This window comes from Molossus molossus, unplaced genomic scaffold (genome assembly GCF_014108415.1).
Source record: "Molossus molossus isolate mMolMol1 unplaced genomic scaffold, mMolMol1.p scaffold_m16_p_1, whole genome shotgun sequence".
Lineage (NCBI taxonomy): Eukaryota > Metazoa > Chordata > Mammalia > Chiroptera > Molossidae > Molossus > Molossus molossus.
Genome location: NW_023425344.1, coordinates 4,794,191 through 4,813,969, shown reverse-complemented (window position 1 = coordinate 4,813,969; position 19,779 = coordinate 4,794,191). Strand labels below are relative to the sequence as shown.

Here is a 19,779-nt window from a genome sequence, read left to right as displayed (position 1 = left end):
CCCCCCCCCACACACACAATCTTCTACCCAGAGATAGGGACTGTTATTGTTTCTGTGGATGCTCTATTTGAGGTCACCTTAAGGCCAGATCAGTGTTTTGTTGACGTTTCTGTTGGTTTTATGTAAGTTCCATATCAAACTGACCCCGCAGCTCCTTCCCCCAGCCGGTAGGTCGCCAGTATAGGTGTTGTAATCCTCTCGGGAGAAGTTCAGAGCGGAGAAAGTACACATCACGTATGAAAAGTGACTATTGATTCGGATAATCTCGTGTATTGTTATTCTTAACATCTGCGGCCCCAGGAGCCTGGCTGCTTTAGGCAAACTTCAGTCCAGAGCTGGGAAAGAGACAGAGGCCCATTTTAACGCAGAGGTAAAGTTTTGAAGATTGAAGCAAAGGAAGAAAATAAAGGAGTTTTAAAAAGCAAGAAATATTATTATGGCTTTCTACTAGAATAAATAACTGCAGATTTTTAAGCCATAAAAGGAATATGTAAGAAATGACCTCAACTCAGACTATCGTGGTTGGGAAGAGGGGAGACACTGGAGGGGGACAGAGAAACTGACCCAGTAACTGGCTGAAAAGAAAGGTAAGAGAAGCGGTGGAAGAAGCGGAAAAGGGATGAGGGGGGAAAGGAGTGGATAAAAGGGGCGATACGGGACGGGGAGAAGAGGGACAGGCAGAAAAGAAGGAACGAGAACAAGGGACAGTCCCCCAGGAACCCAGAAAAAAATAGGGACCCAAGGGGACCCAGACTGATAGAGGCGGCCGGGGGCGTTAGCGCAGAGGAAAGTTTCTCCAGAACCTCTCTCCTCCCCTCCTCTGCCCTCCAGGGGCCCCGCCCTGCCGCGTGCGCCCCGAGGCCCAGCGCGCCCCGGGGCAAGTCCGCAGGAACGTAGCCCAATGGATCGCGTCGGGCCCGCCCCCTCGCGCGCTGATTGGTCGCTGCCGCGCTGGCCTTGCCTTATTAACAAGTTCTCTGGGAATCGGCGGCCCGACCCGGAGCCGGCTAGTGCGCCCGGGATCTCGGCCTGCGCAGCGGCGCCAGCGGAGAGCCAGGCCCACAGCGCCAGAGCCGGCCTGCTGGGGAGGGGCGGGAGGCGCGCGGGGGAGGGCCCGCCCGGCCAGGGCCCCGGGCGCTCTCAGAGGCCGACCGCGCTCCCAGCCCGCCCGAAGCCCATGCCCGGCGGCTGGCCCGTGCTGAGGCTGGAGGGGGGCCCGGCTCTGCATGGCCCCGGCTGCTGACATGACTTCTTTGCCACTCGGTGTCAAAGTGGAGGACTCTGCCTTCGGCAAGCCAGCGGGGGGCGGCGGGGGCCAGACCCCCAGCACCACCGCGGCCGCGGCGGCAGCCATGGGCGCAGACGAAGAGGGGACCAAGCCCAAAGTGTCCCCTTCACTCCTGCCCTTCAGCGTGGAGGCGCTTATGGCCGACCACAGGAAGCCCGGGGCCAAGGAGAGCGCCCTGGTGGCCTCCGAGGGCGCACAGGCAGCTTGTGGCTCCGGGCAGCCCCTGGGCGCCCGGGCCGGGGCGTTGGGCGTCTCGGACGCGCCGTCCTCGCCGCGGCCGCTCGGCCATTTCTCGGTGGGAGGACTCCTCAAGCTGCCAGAAGATGCGCTCGTCAAAGCTGAAAGCCCTGAGAAGTCCGAGAGGACCCCGTGGATGCAGAACCCCCGCTTCTCCCCGCCCCCAGCCAGTGAGTAGTCAGAACCAGGCAGCTGGGGAGGAGGCCGGGCGGGGATGCGGGGCCCGAGGGCGCCAGGCCGCGCGCCGGCGCCTGCCTGTCTCCGGTGTTGGCGTACCTGCTGCGGGCACCTGGAGCCCGTGCTGTCGGTACAACGGCGAGGAGGTCGGGGTTTGCGCACTCCCCACTTCCACCCAGGAAGATGGTTCGAGACCTGGCTAAGGGCCAGCGCTGAGTCCACTTTCGTGGGCTCCTGGCCTTGGCCAGGCGACCCTGCGTGTGGGACGTTACTTGTAGAGCACGGGTGTCGGAGCAGCCTTTCTTCCTGCCCCCACCAAACCACCACGGGAGTTCCTACCCCCCGCCTGACCCTAAGCCCCGCTGCTTCGCCTTTACCCCAGCGGGTGGGTCCGAGCGGCGCCGACATCTTCCCTGCATGCAGAGTTTCACTTTCCAGTAGCAGAAGAGAAGCCTGGTGTCTTCCCCCCACCCCATTAAAGTATCTCTTCGCCTGAAGGTTCTGGAGCTCTTGCAATCTCCCCCCCACACCCCGCCCCTTTCAAGTTTCAGGCAGATTCTTGGTACTTTGGGTGGGTTAGGGGGAGGGGGACGCTCAGGTCCAGTGGAGGGGGTGGGGCACCAAGTCAATTAGTGGGAGGACCCCCTTTATTCCGGTGGGAAGCGCCCAAACGTTCGCACTGGGCCACTGAAGCGGGCGCAGCCACCACAGGCGCCTTCGGGTTGTTCCAAGGCCTCTCTGCGCCCCGGCTTCTCTGCCCGCGAACAGGCGAGGAGATATTTCAGGAGCACGGGAAATTCCCAAGTTTTCCTCGTTTCCTCCGATTATTTTGCGCGGCATAATAGCAACCCGAATTCAATGGCGTGATGCTGAGGAATGATTTTTATCTGGGGATTCAACGTCTTTGAAAGGCAAGCCCCTCCCTGGGCCTAATGGCCTGAGAAGGTGACCAGTGCTGGGCTGTCGCTGCCTAAAGGAGTGTCCGCCCCTCAGGGGGCTCCGCGGAAATTCAGTTGGGGGGCCAACTGCTTCCCTGACTTTCAGTATCTTCGAATGGGAAAGAAGGGATGTTAACATGAGATTCATTTGACTCACATCCTGGTGGTCTGAGAGCCCAAAGGATCAGTCGGTTTTGTTTGTTTAAGGCATGAAAAATGCATAATTAGTCAAAACCCGCATGGTGAAACATTCGAGATGTGAATTCATTTTATCCCAGAGGGAAGCTGCTGGGTAGGCAAAACGTCCTTTCCCGGACTTGAATTCGGTTAGGGCCTCTGCCCACACCCTAAATTTGGCAGGATCCCCGTTGTCCTGGGCATAGTTTGATCCACGTTTTATCCCGCCACAGCCACTTGGTGTGGCAGGGGTTAGCTCACAGGTGGACCCAGCCCTAGACCTACTCAACCCTCTGCTTGGGTGCTGCTCACTGCCCGTCCTTGAGGTCTGTATAAAGCTAAGGAAAGGACTGCTCTGAACTGTTGATCTCTGCACCTGAGCCACAGGTCAAGGAGAAGCCAGAAGGGGTTGCACAAACCCCCTTCTGCCCTGACCCCTTTTGAGTGACCAGAAGGCCAAGGCACTGAGGGTGGGAGAGGCCCAAGAGACAGTTGAGATAATCATACATCAGAAGAAGCCCGGTTAGAATGAAACCACTCTTCTTACCCGCCCCCCTCTTCCTACCCACCCCCTCACATGGCACTTTATATATTCAAGAGACTTGGCCTAGGTGTGCCCTTCAGGGTGGCCAGCATTGCTCCCCCTGCAGTCTTCGGGGCCTGCCCTCAGAACCCTGTAGGAACTCACTGTTCCAGGGTAAAGGCTGGAATTTGGAGATCTGGATTCTGCCACACAATGGCCTACCTAGCCTAGCGCTGAGCACTTGGTGGGCACAGATCAATGTTCAGCCTGCACACCAAACCAAATGTGGTCTTGGGCCTCTTTCTGCATTTTTCATCAGCCTATTCACATCCACGGCCCCAATGTGCTGGCGGTGGGAGAAGGTCCCGCTGTGACAGGCCTGCCTAGGTGGCCATCTAGCATTCAGGCCAGGTCCCCTCTTCCCAGTTATGTTCCGCGGCGAACGTGGGTATGTTTCACCCGAAAGCTTCCTTCCCTCATTTGCGCAAAGTAGACAAGGAGGTCTACCCTGCAGGGCTGTGGTGGGAGTGGGAGAATATACTTTCCAAGTGCCAACGCTGGGCGCCTGACCCCCCAAAGGAATAGCCAGCATTGTTATCCACTATGACTACTTTTGGGGGCGGACAACGCTCCCGAGCTCTCTTAACCCCCTGCCTCTTTCTCTCTCGGCGCCTTAGGGCGGCTGAGCCCTCCGGCCTGCACCCTGCGGAAGCACAAGACCAACCGCAAGCCACGGACGCCCTTCACCACGGCGCAGCTGCTGGCGCTGGAGCGCAAGTTCCGCCAGAAGCAGTACCTGTCCATTGCGGAGCGCGCGGAGTTCTCCAGCTCGCTCAGCCTCACCGAGACGCAGGTGAAGATCTGGTTCCAGAACCGCCGGGCCAAGGCCAAGAGACTGCAGGAGGCAGAGCTTGAGAAGCTGAAGATGGCCGCCAAGCCCATGCTGCCACCGGCCGCCTTTGGCCTCTCCTTCCCGCTGGGCGGCCCTGCTGCCGTGGCGGCCGCGGCCGGCGCCTCGCTCTATGGTGCCTCTGGCCCCTTCCAGCGTGCGGCACTGCCCGTGGCCCCCGTGGGACTCTACACGGCCCACGTAGGCTACAGCATGTACCACCTGACATAGAGGGCCCCAGGGTCGCCGACCTGTGGCACCAGCTGATCCCTCCAGCCCTGCTCTTCTGCAAGAGCAGGGGCCTTCCCCGGCCAGCTGGCTGTTTGGACCGCCTGGCTCCTTCCCTTTAGCTCCCACACTGCTCTGGTTTCCCAGGTTGCTCCCTGCCTTCTCTCTCCGAAGTCTAATCCTCTCCCCCCAAACGGGACCGGAAGGGAAGGGTTCCTTCTCTTCTTCTAGAATCCAGATCCACACCCTCGTGTTAAAGATGGGGAAACTGAGGCCAGGGAGGTTAAGAAATGGATCTGCCTGGCCCCCAGCAGAGTTAGTGTTTGGATCAGGACTAGAGGCCACTTCCCGGGCATCTCTGCCTCCTGTCCTGACACCAGGCAGGAGAAGCACAGAGAAACCCGTGTTTGAAGATTTTGAAAAGGAGAACAGTGGGAGGGAAGAGCATGTTGGGAGAGATGGACCCTGGTCCTTCCATTGGAACACGTACAACTTTAACAGCAAGGCATTTGCTTTGGGTGGGGGGCACACAGATGTGTTACCAAGGTAGGTTGAAGGGACCTCTCTCTTACCAGTACCAGAAAAAAAAAATTGTAAAGTAAAATTTAAAAATTCTGTTTCTATTTAACAATACATTTGTGTGGCTCTCGAGAATCCCTTTGGAAGGGATTGGGTGTAATATACTGTATATTTGAAATTTTATTATCATTTATATTATAGCTATATTTGTTAAATAAATTAATTTTAAGCTACAAGAAATGATCTCTGGACTGATTTAGTCTTTTATTTGAATTTCACTTCTTGCCGTCTCTTCACACGCAGATTACTCTTCAGTGTTGGGGTAGTTTTATACCAGCAACTTTCAGAGGTGAGGACGTTCAGGGACAGAAGGGGTTGTCTTTTTGAACACATAGGACGGATCTGCATTAGCAAAGTCAAGTGGAGAATTGAAGCAATTACCTAGGATAATTAGGCTCAATTTTCCAATTCACTTTAAGCTGAAATCGACACTTGTTCAGGCGACCCAGAACCGACTCTTTCTTTTTTTCTCCCCTTTTAACCTGTCTATGAAAACAAAGCGAATCACCCAAATGGTTTGACGACTGCAGACAGCTAACCCAGACAATTCCCACCCCCGCAAACCTGTTTTTCCCACAGGAGGCCAGGTGGGGTGGAGGCATGGCTTTGCTTCTCCAAATCCCCGCGCCAGGTTTGTGGAACTAATTTCGAGCTGCCAGACTGTGAGCGCCTTCACACCGCCAATTACAAACCTTAAAAAAAAAAAAAATACTGAAGGCCCAGGGCGACCACCTCATGCCTTTGCGTGTCTTTTGCATGAGCCCTGCCTCCAAACTGTCACAAACCTTGTTTTTCTTTTATATATAAGGTTAAATGCAGGCTTCCAGGAGAATATATTTGAGCAAGCGCCAAGTTTAGCTTGGGGGGAGGGGGGAGGAATTCTGCAAGGATGTTGAAGGAAGAAAATGACCTCTTAGTGGATAAAGCCCACTAGGTTCCGGGCACAGCTCTTCTGTTCTTTCGAGTTGAAGCCCCGGCTTAATTCTCACCAGATCCGCACGAACCTCTCCCCTCCACCCGCCTCCTCCCGCAGTGGCTGGCACCTCCACACCCCACGCAGGACAGCCCCGGGCAGCTTTTTCATCGAGGGGAGCCATTAAGAGGAGAAGCCAGAAGATGAGTGGTTGTTAAAAACTGAAGACCTGGCGTTGGACTTAGGAGGGTGGACCTCTCCACAGATAGGAACGGGGCGCTGTGGAAACCCAGGCTGGGGCGCGCTGCGTAGTTCTAGCCCCAGGGACCCGAGGTCCCCCCTGAGAACTCCAAGAGCAAGCAGGATTTCCCACGCACCCCGAGCTGGTGCTGGACACGTTCCGGGGTACCCCGGAGTCTTCAGCCTCGGTCGCTCCCGCAAATATTCCGTTCCCGCGCCAGGGTCTGCAGTCTGAACTTATCACAACGCCCGTCCTTAAGGGACAAAAATCAAGCTTGCTGTGGAGTGCCAATCTGCGGCACCGGATAGTCTGGGGGAGCCCCTGGCCTCGGCTTCAAAAAGCGCCGCCAGAACCTGAATCTGGGCCTCCTCGTCCCAAAGAGCGCAGCGTTACATCTAAAAGTTTTCAGACGTCTTCGTTGAGAGCTGAGGTACGTGGCAGCTTCTTGCAGACACAGAAATGGTTTTTACCCCCTCTGTAAACTAAGCAACCTGAGTGGTGGCCATACGCAGAACACCCTGGCTCCCTCAAACCTTACGGGTCCCTTTCTGGAACATCCCTGGCCACTCTCCTTTCCTGGGGATAGCATTGAACTTGATGTCAGACAAGCCAGTGTGGTTCATCCCAGCCCTGCCACTGACTACCTCCGGCTCTTCGTCCCTCAGTTTTCTCATCTGCGAAATGGGCCTGGGAATCCCCCCCACCACCACCGCCCCTAGAATTTTACAGAGTTGTCAACGAGCCCTGTTCAGAAGGGCGCCCAGGGCAACTAGGTGGATCTGGATTTTCTCGGTTCACGATGCGTCCGCGGCACCCGAGCGATTTCAGCACTCGTGAAGGGGAATGGTGGGGCTCGATCGGGTGTCACCTCCAGCCGGGGCTCCCTCCTGGCTCCTCCGAGCTTGGCAGTTTAGGGTCCAGGCAAATTCAGAGCAACATAATTGCGGTAATGAGCAAGGGCTCGCGTTCTGCAGACGCGCCGAGGCTCCAGTGAGGCGGTAGCTGCAGGCGAGGCTGGCGCTCCCCCTCCCCCACCCAGGGACTCCGCGGGAGTGGAAGGGGACCCCGCCCTGACTACCTCCATCCCCAGCGCAGGCTTATGGTCCGAGTTTCCTTCCACTTCTATGCTCCCTAGTTTTCTCATTTTTATTTCTTTTCGTTCAGCCCTTTCGTTGCCCCTCTTATTTCTGAATTCCCTCTCTCGACAGGGCGTACGCACAGAAGGTGCGCAGTAAGTCTTTGCTGGATCCGAGCGGCGCGCTGGTGTGGAGCAAGGTCCTGCTGGCGGGACTTGGCTGCAGGGCTCTGGGCTTTTCATCCACCGCGGTCCTTCAAACTCGATTGCTTGTTTATCAAGAGAGGATGGAGTGGGCAGCGGGTTCCCAGGCCCGGTCCTTTACGGATCAATTTCCTTCTCTGGCAGGAAACACCGGATCAATCACCGGGAGTCTCCAGCTACTGGGTCCGCAGGAGGCCTCCTCTGCGCCTCCCAACAATCACAGATTGTTTTTGTTTGTTTGTGTTTTACAAAGGAAGTGACTGCAGTCCAGAGAGGTTACATGATTTTCGCAGGTCACACAGCCAATAAAGGACAGGGCAGGGATTCGAACCCAAAGCCACTCCGGAACCCACGCTTCGCCCCTGCACCGCCCACCTCCCTCTCCTGAGCGTCTCGTAGTGCCAGACTTGCTCGTTGGGGCTGTAAAAGGCCAGCGAAACGCAACAGTCGCTGGAAAACGGCCGGGCCTCGCTCTACGAATTTAACTCCTTCCCGTTCTGACCCGGAGCAAGCGCAGTCCCGTGGGGGAGAGAGGGCATCTCAGCGGCCTTGCACGCCGCCTGCGAAGGCATTTCGTTTTGTTGGGGAGGAGACGGAAGCCCCAGTCTGCAGACCCAGCGTCGGACCGCGCTGGCGGCCCCTGGTGTGGGAGCCCCGGCAGGGATGAGACTACCTGGCGGCAGGGGATCTGGGGCGCGCCTAGCCCCGGGCGTAGCTCGGCAGGGACCCCCCGCCCCGATCTATGAGGCTGGGGTGCGGCCGCTAGAAGCGCCTTGTTTTAGGGTTCATTTCTCTGCTCCCTGACCACGGGGCTGAGGCCCAGGTCGCTTCGGAGGCCCCTGAAGACAGGGGACCTGCAGTGTGGCTCTTACAGCTGTGAAGCTGTGAACGCTTCTGAACCACCCTCGCCAACCCCCAAGCCCCGAACGAGCGATCCCTCGCCGCGGCCCGGAGGTGTGCTGGCCCGGCCCGCCTGCGCCCTGCCTGCAGCCCTCCGGGTACAATGGGAAGCGGCGAGGGGAGGCCACGGCTGCCTTTCAACTTGGCGGCTGGCGCCGGCCTGGCCGGGCCTCTGGGGCCGCGCGGCCTCCCGGCTCCGTCCCCGCCCTCCCAGCCGCTCTCACGGAGGCGCAGCCTGAGGTCTGGAAACACCTTAACCTGCGTCCCCAACCGCCCCCCCCCCCCCACGACCACCAAGTGTCCATTCTCTGGAGCACCTCAGAGCCCCCTCCAGACTCTCAGATTTCCTTCCGCCCCACTGGACAACTCCCCCTTCCGCAGCGCACGCACCCCAGCCCAGGCCTAGGAGGACCCTCTCACCACTCCGGCCTGCCTCCTCCACAGCGCCCTCCCGCGGCCCCACGAGCCCACAGCCCAGGCTCGGCCGTGCCTGCAGGGCCTGACGCTGGACTAGGCTCCCTAGGCGACAGAGAGCACCTACCCGCGCCCACACCCACACGCACACGCACACCACCAACACGTCATCAATGTGTGCATACACAGCACACCTGCATGCACCGCAACACACATCTAACACATACAGAAACAACTCAACACACATGACTGACACCCAACACATCCAAACAACATGCACCATACACACATCACCAGCCACACACGCACAACCAACAAATACACCCCAACACTACCTTCCAAACACGTGCAATGCAACACACATCGCATACACACACACTCAACCACACACAACCTACATAAGCTGCATACTCTGTACACACAAAACTAACACCCGTACCCACAACCAATACACACATCCTAATAAACACACAGCCCATTTATAGAAATGTACACCCTCAAGATCACCACCCTGTAATATCCCTACAGGAGTTTTGCCACCTAGGACTTGGTGACACTGGCAGACGCACTTCTTGGGGGAGAGGACCCAGAGATAGACATTGATTGGGGGCAGATACACCCTGGGAAATGATGTTCTGAGAGAAGCCACTGGAACCCTAGGGGAATGGGCTACCAAGCAGCACAGCGGGCCCTGCAGCTTGCAGTGCGGAGGACGAGGGGTGGGCATGTGGAGTCTCGCTCCCCTGCCTGTGCATGAAGTGGATCCCAAGACCCAGACCTTGCACGGGGAGGCAGCGAGGAGCACCTGAGGGATTGCTGGGAGCTTCCTTACAAGACCTCGAGGTGAGGAGGTGAGCTCTCCTTTCTCCTCTGCAGCCCCCCCCCCCCCCCCGGTCTTGCACCCTGCCTTCCCTGCTTGTGCAGTCTCGGTCTCAGAATGCCTTCCCAGGTGTCAGACCGGGAGCGCCCTGAGCTGGCTGAACGCAGGCCCAGGACCTGGAGTGTCCACTCAGTAACCGCCTGCACAGAGGAGGTGGTGCATCAAGAAGCAGTCATCACGCTGAGGGTTAGACCAGCGAAGGGTCCCCTGCCTGGAGTCTCACCACCTGCTTTTAGGAATCCTGGTTTTGGCACTTATTAGCTGTGTGACCTTGAGCAAGTGGTTTAACTGCTCTGAGCTTCACGTCTTCATATGTAAAGTGTGGAGTCATGGTCACAATCTCTTTGTATTATAATGGGTATACAATGAAACGTTCTTGGAATATTTGGCACCGTCAGCATTAAACGTTGATTATGACTACTTGCAAGAGAGGGTCCAGGGAATAGGTGTCTGTACCTCCCTGGAGACTCCGAAAGACCATTCTGCCCATGACTCCAGCAAGAGGTTTGAGTCCAGGTTTCTGCCTCCAGTTACAGCGCCCTCCTCCCATGGTTTGTATTCAGCCCCTAAAGCCTGGCTCCTCTCTCGGGGCCTAGAGCACCACAGTGGGGGTGCAATAAAAACGGGTCTTTGGGGGTAGTTAAAAGTAAATCCAATCATCTGTTCCTAATTCAGGGTCTGACTGGGGGCAGATGGAGGAAAGGGCCCACGACCAGAGACCCTAAGTCGGGTCTGGGCAGCACCCCACCTGGCGGCCTTTGCTCTCCATTTTACAGATGAAGAGACCGAAGCTCCAGACTGGTGCCCAGAGGAGGCTGGATCTCAGCCCACAGCTTCCCGACAACAGGGGCAGCTCCTCCCTGTTCAACCCCCCCCCCCCCCCATTGAGAAGCAGGTTTTGACCAATTTGGGGCTATGATCTGGCTGGGGGTCTCCTCTAGGGTGCACTCAGGGCAATGCAGGCTGCATTTGTGGGGTTTATGGGGGTGGGGTCAGCTCAATCTCAGACCCTGTGTGGGTCCAGTTCTCTGTCTCACACTCCTGGCACCTTCTGGACCCCTAAATGGAGCCCTGTCCCTTTGTCATCGCTCAGACGAGCCACCCCAAGGGTAAGCTGGACTCTGGCACTTTGGGATGATACTTAAAAAGTTATCTCACCCTGGCCCATTGGGGTCAGTGGTTAGAGCGTCGGCTCTCGGATCAAAGAGTCACGGGTTTGATTCCTGGTCAAGGGCACATCGTACCTTGGCTGTGGGTTTGATTCCTGGCCCCGGTAGGCAACCAATCAATGTGTCTCTCTCACATTGATGTTTCTCTTTCTCCCTCCCTCCCTTCCACTCTATCTAAAAAAATAAATGGAAAAACATCCTCGGGTAAGGATTAACCAATAATAATAATAATAAGAAGAAGAAGAAGTCCCACGTGGATTATGCCCACGATTCCTCACCAGCAAGCAGGTGTGCATCATTGGTATTCCACTTCTCAAACCAGAAAACAGAGCCACAGAGCTGGATGACTCAGGTAAAGTCACCCGCGGGAGCAGCGCTTCTAACCAGGCTGGCGTTGCTGGGTGCTGTCACCTGGCCTGTCTGAGCCGCGTTTCCTGGTCCAGGAGGAAGCAGTGGGTGACTTGCACTGAAACGACCTTGAGAACTGGAACCAGAAGCAGAGGGATGGGATGGCCGTGGTCTCACCTTGGTCTTTGGCCTCAAGGTCCCACTGGCCACTTGGAAGTCGGGAAGTTCCAGTCCCCAGAGGGTGCTGGGCATAGGACAGATCAGGTCCGAGGCTGGGCGGATGACGGGGCAGACTCCCAGAGGTGTTCTTCTCCTTGGATGGTGACGGAAGGATGGGAGACTGCACCACCACGGCCTGGGGAGTAGAAGAGTGTCACCCTTCAATCCTCTCCCCATGACTCAAGCTCTTACAACTCATATTACAAGTCAGAAAACCGAGGCGCAGAGCAGGGAAGTGACTCACCAAAGGTCACACAGGTGTTTAAGACCGGATCTGTGTTCTCTGCCACCTGTTGCTGCTGCCTCTGCTCAATGCAGAAAATCCTCCAAATGATCATTTCGGTTGACCAGCTGACCCGGAAGCCTGGCTGCCCAGGCTGGAGTGCTTGGCAGAATCCTCCTCCGACTACAGTCAAGACTGCTCAGGCCGCCTTATTCCAGGTGCATCCCTAAACCACATCACGGTTTAGGGCCACCTGCTGGATGCCGATTTAGAGATGGGCCATTGTCACCAGTGAGGTCAACGTCCTCATTTAAAGACCAGAAAACTGAGGCTGGGGAGGGTCGTGTGACTTGGCCAAGGTCAGAGAAAATCTGGGCACAGCCTGGGTCCCCAATTTTAGTCCAGTATTCTTTTCTAAACTAATAGCATTGAACAAGACCGACACACTAACAAATCAATAGGAATTGAAGGGGAGATGAATGTTGGGGGGAGGGTAACAGGGCAAGGGTGAGAAGCTCAAAGCAAATGGTCAAGGTGGACTGTTCTGTGGAGGCGACCTGTGAACCCGGTGAGGAAGGGCCTGGAGTTCCAAGAAGAGCCAAAGGAAGCTTCTCTTCTGGAGAGGAAGCCATAAGTGCAAAGGCCCTGAGGCAGGACCGAGGCTAGCCAGGCTGGAACTGAGGCTGAGTTTCGAGCAGGTGGCCTACAGGGTCCCTGTGCATTTTCTGAAGCTCTGGGGCCTGATGAGGAGAATGGTGGAGGCCCAGGAGAAGGTGTGGCTGGTCCGGTTAGAGTGCAAGTGGTGGCCGCTGGACCAGGGTGGCCTGAAGAGAGATGTGTTTTCTTGGGTGAACCCCCTTTCCTTCTACGCCATCCCTCTCCCACCACTGCAGGTGCGAGAAGGTTTCTGAGATACTTTTCCCCAGGTCCCAACATTGTTTCTCTTCTCTCCCGTGCCCAGGGGCCCAGCTCCTGCTCCGGAGTCCCCCGAACTCGGCTGTGCCAGCTGGGGCTCAGCTGTGAGGCAGAGTCCGAGACAGACACCCCTGCGACTACCCCAGCTCCAGCTCCTCTCGCTGGCCCCTCCCCCGGACACCCAGCTGCTCCCGCTGCCCGGCTGTGCGGGTCCCTCCAGGGCCTCACTCCTGGAGCTCAGCCGTCCTCCAGGGCCTGCCCCTGCCCATCTCCCAGCTTAGGAAACAGGCCTGGACGGAATCCAGAGGAGGAAGAGGGTTATCTGTATTGAGGGGTATGGGCGCCAGACCCCTGATGAGCGCTGCCCCATTTAATCCTCACGGGAGTGGGGTGACAGAGGTTAGGGTTACTGTTGTTACCCATCGCATTCACGGGCACACTGCTGCTCAGAGACGTGAGGGGACCTGCCCAGGGTCGCACAGCTTGGCCGAGCCCAGCCCGCCGAGTCCAGGAGGTGGCCAGCGTGCAGGCTAAGAAAGCGTCGCCCAGGGTGTGCAAGCTCGGCGGCGCTGGGGGAGGCTGGCCTCCAGGGGGGAAGGCACTGCCTCCTCCTTGGCTGCCTGCGTGTCTCCTGCCTGCTACCGGCGCCATGAGCCTGCCTACCTAAGGGAGCCGGACCGTCAGTCCCGCCCGAAGACTTCACGCTTGGGTCCGCCTGTGCGCGACCGACTTCTGATTTCATCCTCACGTGGGGCTGGCTTCGTGGGCTGTGACCAGCGCAGCCGGAGGGACCTGCTCTCAAGGGACCCCGTTCTTGGGGTTGAATGCCGCAGTCACCCTCTTGAGGTTCTTAGTGATTTTATCTTTGAATTTGCATTTTGTGAGTGACACCTGATGTGCTGGGGGCTTAGACCCGGCTTCCGATGTCCCTGGACGGGTCTGGGCTGAGTGCTCCCCTGCTCTATGGTGACCCAGCCCCCCCCACACACACACACACCAGCGGCTGCTGCTGTCCTCCACAGGCAGGGGCGTGGGTGCCGCTGTGGGGAGGGTCAGCGTGGGGTCCACACACCCATGCATATCGAGGTGGGCATGGTGTTGACACGTGATCTGTGGGTGGTGTGGTGGGGGGGAGCCTCTTGCCCACCTGATCCAGGTGCCTAGCATCCTAGCACAAAGACTACGGGACCCTTGGTGGTCACCCATCTGCCGTGGGTTGGGCGGTGGGTCTGAGGGAAGAGGAGGGGCCTGACTCGGCTTTCCCGCTGCTGGTCAGCCCTCGAGGCTGGCCGGAGGGGAAGCCCGGCAGCGCGTGGGCTGGGCACTTGCATGGCACCTCGGTTTGGAGTGTCGAAGTGCCTGTGAGGGTCTGCACCAGCCTGCCAGGACACTGACGCACCGACAGGGAAGTGGGGCATCGCGGGCAGCTCAGGACAAGACCACAGGGCAGGAGCCGCTTTCTGCGTGAGTGCCTCTTTAAAAATATGTCTTCATTGGTTTTTAGAGAGAGAGGAAGGGAGCGGTAGAGAGAGACACAAACATCAATGAGAGAGAAACACCGATCGGCTGCCTCCTGCACGCCCCCCACCGAGGGGCGAGCCCTCAACCCAGGCAGGTGCCCTGACGGGGAATCGAACCAGCGACCTTTCGGCGCACGGACGATGCTCAGCCACTGAGACACACCGGCCGGGCTCCACGTGGGTACTTTCAACAGCACTGCTCCCCTGCTTTTCCAGCAAGGGACCTGCCTTTTGATTTGGGATGGACCTGAAATGATGTTGCCAGTCCCGCCCCCTAGTCCCGGTGCCTGTGGCTGTTTCTTCCCGGGGACTGGGTGCCACTGACCCGATCAGCAGAGCTGAGCCTCCAGGGGTCTGGGCACCGGGAAGAGCAACCTCTGAATTAATAAACAAGTCTGTGTAAAATAGGACGCCTCTTTCCCCGGGGACCCCAGCTTCACGAGGAGGCATCTTGGCGGCACACCAGCGGGCACTGCTGCCCAGTTCAGGGTGACGTGTCTGTCGCGGGGGCTCTGGAAACCCCAGACTCAGAGTCCGAGAGCTGGCCAGGCACGTCGACGGCCGCTGTAGTACACGTTCCGAGGGGCCACGAAGAAACGGAGGCCCAGGGAGAGTTGGTGACCCCAAATCTCTACCCCTCTAGTGCGTCGAGTCGAGGGGGAGACAGGTAGTAATTAGAGATTACACAAGGACATGAAGACGTTTTAATGAAGACACTGCACTTGGCAATCGCCTTTATCAGGAGGTCCCTGCCACCCTGGGGAGGTTACCGACCCCCTTGCTGGAAGGCAAGCCCCACTCTGAGAGGAGGGCACCACGCTCCGAGAAGGCAGTCACCGAGGAGCTGAGCCGCAGGGGAGCATTCGAACTCAGGCCCGGCTTTTATGTCCAGAGCTTTCCCTACGGTTTGGCAAGTGAAACTTCCTCTTGTTGGTTCGGGTCTTCTGGTTGCATCCTCCCAGTCTGTCCTTCAGGGACCCGGACTGAGTTCCGTGAGCAGCATCACAAGCGATGCAATGAAATCGTCTCTGCGCCCGGCACCAGGCTGAGCCCACACAGCATCTGATCCGAGGTGGGGACCGCCATGACCCCCATGTCGCATGACCTTCATACGTGATGAAGCGTAGCCTAGGAGGTCCCACGAGGGTGCTTTCCGTGCCCGGTTCACGTTGCTGGTAAGAACAGAGGCCTGGGTTCAAATCCCAGTTCTGCCCTGTGCTGGCCGAGTGGCCTTGGGCAGCCGACTTTCCTCTGAGCGTGCACTTCCTTGCCCCGCAGTGGGACAAATGAGTGCTCTTTCGACCCTGCGTGACCCTTCGCCGGGCTTTTGTGAGGGCCACTTGAGGTCACAGATGCAGAGTCGGTCCAGTGAGCCTGTCTGGGACAGCGTTCTGTGTGTCCAACACGGCTCAACACTCCGGATGTGCTATTTCATGGAATCTTCTTGGTGATCCATTTTATAGATGGGAAACAGAGGCTCAAAGGGGTTAAGGAACTTCCCTGAGGTCACATGATTATGAAACGTGAGAGTTGGGCCTGAGCCCACGTCTGTCTGACTCTGGTGCCTGGGTCCAGACTACCCCGGCCCTGCCCTTCTTCCCAAGTTTTCTTTAGCTAAAGGTTCCCCCTTCGCCAGGACTCCTGATAGAATGGTTTCTACACCCTTTAGCTCGCTCGTTGCTCAGTCCTGTCTCGTTCTCCACAGCGGCTGTGGGAGAGATCTTCTAAAAATATAAATCCGCCCATTCCACCCCCCAGCTCTTTACCTTTTGATGACTTCCCATCTTGCTCACAGTGAGATGCAGGCTCCTTACAGCCCACGAGACCCTCCGTGATCTGGCTCCCCGACCCCTGCGACTTTCCCAATCACTTGCGCTGTGGTAACTCCTCTGGCCTCCTACTGGCTCTCAAGCATAGCACACACCCCTACCCCAGGGCCTTTGCACTTGCTCTTGCCCCTGCCGGGAATGCTTCCCCCTAGGTGTTTGGATGCCCCTCTGGCTCAAGTTTCTGCTCTGGTGTCTCAGAGAAGCCTCTCAGAGTCCCCTTGTCAAACACTCACTGTCATCACTGTGCTCGCTCCTACCTGTGCTTTTCCTCACCTCCATCACTCCCTGGCACAGAGGATGTGTTGACGTGTTTCCTATTCCCTGCTTCACGCTCACCGACTCCTGGCACCACGAGGACAGTGACTGTGCAACCTTGGGCAAATCCCTCAGCCTCTCTGGGTCCCCAGCCTCTAGATGTGCTCTGTGCATAATAGGGCAGTGATATTTTTTTTTAGTTGTTTTTTCTTCATTGTTTTAGAGAGAGAGGAAGGGAGAGGGAGAGAGAGATAGAAACATCCATGAGAGAGAACATTGACTGGCCGCCTCCTGCATGCCCCACACTGGGGATCGGGCCCACAACCTGGGCATGTGCTCTGACTGGGAATCGAACTGGCGACCTCTTGGTGCAAGGTCGACGCTCAACCACTGAGCCACATGCCAGGCAGGGCTGCGATGTTTCTTAGTCACGTGAAGAAGGGTGGTCTCGCGCAGGGGATCTGAGGCCCTGAGACATTCTGCAGGCGGCTCCGGGCCCTGCAGGTCCCGCTGAAGCAGTGGGTGGCACACTGGGCCCCAGCTCTCGGTCTCTGTCCTCACTGCTGCCCATTTCTCTGAGGAGGCCCCGAGGGCCCGGATGTCCAGGAGGCAGGAAGAGGGTGCAGAGATGTCAGCAGTCTATTCCAACAGCTGGCCCCGGCAGGTCCCCGAACCCTGTGTGGGGGAAAGTGGTAAAGGGGAAGAGTCAGCCACTGTCTCCAAGGAGGTCTGCCAACTCCCCCTCATGTCTTGCTCCTTACCTGTCCAGAGCTGAGGCAGGACACCTTGAGATTCAAAGGAGGGACGGGCTCTGGGTGAGCGCAGTGATGACAGTGAGTGTTTGACAAGGGGACTCTGAGAGGCTTCTCTGAGTGAGACACTAGAGCAGAAACTTGAGCCAGAGAGGCATACAAACACCTAGGGGGAAGCATTCCATGCAGGGGCAAGAGCAAGTGAGCAAGTGCAAAGGCCCTGGGGTAGGGGTGTGTGCTATGCTTGAGAGCCAGTAGGAGGCCAGAGGAGTTAGCTTGAGCCACTGACCTACCTGCCCTGGGTTCCACTCTGCCTTGAACAACGGAAACTGGATCCCACCTGCCCCGCTGTGATGTGAATAAGGAATATGAGAGAGGAACCCAGTAGGTCAGTGGCTCAAGGTCACACAGTAAGTGAGCCACTATTTGGAACCCGCATGAAGTTCCGTGGGACTGGAGGGCTCAGGTCCTTTCAGCCCACCCACACTTGCTCTGAGCACCCTTTTAACACATTAGTGATCTCTGAAAGCACCCTGATTGAAAAATACGAGTCAAGGAAAAACTTATAAGAAGAAGAAAGACTGTTTTTTATAAAAAGCAAACAAAACAAACAAACCCCCAACTGTCTCCAGTGTTGATGGTTTTCCCTGGAGAAACAGTTATTATAAAGAAACAGAAACTCTAAAAATCAGTCTTTGGGCTCGTTAATCACGGGCTGGTAAGAGAATGCTAATGAAATGTTATTAGTTTTTTTTCTTGTTAAAATCTCATTTCAAATAATTCCGTTCCTCAGCCTTTTTTTTTTTTTTTTTTTTTATTTACGAGGAACAAAAACAAATGTTTCCCAAAGCTTCAGACCGAAACCTCTGGGTGGGTTTCTTGTTCCGAGAAAAATATTCCATGTCTTTTTGCAGCTGGGAATTCAATGCCCCAGGTGCCTCTGTTCCTCCAACTCTCACAGGTCGGGCTGGTCCAACTTTTCCCTTCCCAGGCCTCAGATGCTAGTCCCGTCCTGACAGAGTCAGAGACCTGAGTTCAAATCCGAATCCTATTTTGTAAACCATGAAAACATGAGTTGTGTTTTAGCATAAGCCATACTGAAATACAGTTTCACTGTAAAATATGCACTGGTTCTTTTTTTTTTTTTAACCTCACCTGAGGACATTTTTCTGTTTTTTACTCAGATAGAGTGGGAGGGAGAGAGAGAAAAACATCGACGTGAAAGGGACACATCCAGTGGCTGCCACCCACACAACCCAACCAGGGCCGGGGACAAACTGCAACTGAAGTACATGCCCTCAGCGGGAACCGAACCCGGGTCTCTCTGGACCGCAGGCCGACGCTCTAACCGCTGAGCCAAACCGACCAGGGCCACACTGTTTCTTAAGAGTATAGTTCCACTCTTCTCCCCAGAGATGATTATTTCTTAAAAGTTGTCTTTGCAATTAATTTGGATTTTTTTTTATTATATAAACTAACAAACAAGAGTTAGTTTATATAATTCTGAAGGTCAAAGGTTCTAAAAGGCTTATCATGAGAGAAAGCAGCCTCTGCCGGCCCCTAGTACCTCAGTTATTCTTCCAGATGTACCCATTCCCAACTTTTACTTATTTCTTCTGGCATTTTCTTACCTGTTTCTAAATAACATCTCTACACTGATACTGATAATCCTTGATTCTCCTGTATTAAATATCATCGATGTACAAAGATGAAGGGCGGTTTTTACACTGCCCCCCCCCAATTACCCTCTCACAATTCTAATTAGTTTTATATTTTTGTTAAACCAGTGTTGTGCTTATTATGATTACTATGTCATGTTCACTAATATAATAATAGTCATGCCACAGAGGATGCTAACCTCAATTACATTTCTCGTCTTGCATAACTTCCTCTTTTTCCTGGAGTTGATCATTGCCTTTATGTTTTATGTCGATTCCTATGTGCTTGTTATTAATTTATAGGTCTTCAGTCTCTGAGAAATGGCAACTATTATGGGGAAATTCACACACACCAGGTAATGTCTCAGTTACATTTTTTTCCTCCTTGGAGTCATTTCTGCAGGAGCCCGTTACTCTCCTACCTCTGTTTACCCTCCAGGCCACTGCCTAGCCGTCAGCCTTCACGTCTTTTCCCTTCATCCAGAAGTTCTCTTTGTCTCTGCGGGGTTGGATGCCCGATGTCCTGGGCGCCAGGCCTTTCCTGTGTGTGGTGTGTTTCCTGTCTTTGTGCAGTGTCTCTTTCAGTAGCTCCCAAGGCCGGCGGAATGGGAGGCGACACTTTCACAAGGTTGCAGGTCCGAGATGGTCTTCAGTCCGCTCTCCCGTTTCGATGACGGTGGGTTCACGTGTAGAACTGTCGCTCCTTCGGCCTGGAACCGTCTCTCCGCGGCCTTCTCGCTTCCAGCTGTGCACCGTCTGACGCCGCTGGGCGTCCTGTCCCAGACCCTCTCACTACCGCTTCAACGCTGCCGGGCCGGTCGCCGTCGTCTTGAAGCTGGGCCCTGCGGCGGGCCCCGGCTGTCCGCTCAGTGGCGTTCTCCATGTCCACACAATGCCCGGCACAGAGGGGCTGAGTAAATATGGTAAACAGATATACGAGGGCCACTGTCACTACGAGATCGCGTGGTGTAGGGTGAGAAACACGGCTTCCGTTGGGCGGGTGGGGAAGGGAAAGGGGTTCAGACCTGCCACCTGCCAGTTATAGACTCAGTCACGGGATGTCAGTCAGCGCAGAGAATACAGGCAATGATGGCACTCCCTGGACTCATCGAAGGGATTACTCTGTAAGGCATATAAATGGCTAATAACTATGTTGTGCCCCTGAAACTAATCTAGTATTGTATAGCAACTATAATTTAGAACATTTTTAAACATCTTTTGTCTTAGG

The 19,779-nt window shown here is 55.9% G+C and overlaps 1 protein-coding gene across 1 annotated transcript; it reads left to right on the top strand.

The window, feature by feature from the left end:
• The first annotated feature begins 996 nt into the window (after positions 1-996).
• Positions 997-4,888, top strand: MSX1 (msh homeobox 1). Its single transcript, XM_036278620.1, has 2 exons — positions 997-1,695; positions 4,018-4,888. Exons 1-2 carry the CDS (start codon positions 1,227-1,229, stop codon positions 4,458-4,460), a joined length of 912 nt encoding a protein of 303 aa, XP_036134513.1. The 5' UTR covers positions 997-1,226; the 3' UTR covers positions 4,461-4,888.
• The last annotated feature ends 14,891 nt before the right edge of the window (positions 4,889-19,779 follow it).

Excerpts from the sequence above, each read along its gene's own strand:
- MSX1 (XM_036278620.1), top strand. The coding sequence starts at position 1,227 with ATGGCCCCGGCTGCTGACATGACTTCTTTGCCACTCGGTGTCAAAGTG. Across the intron at positions 1,696-4,017 it reads CTTCTCCCCGCCCCCAGCCA|GGCGGCTGAGCCCTCCGGCC; the intron begins GTGAGTAGTCAG and ends TCGGCGCCTTAG.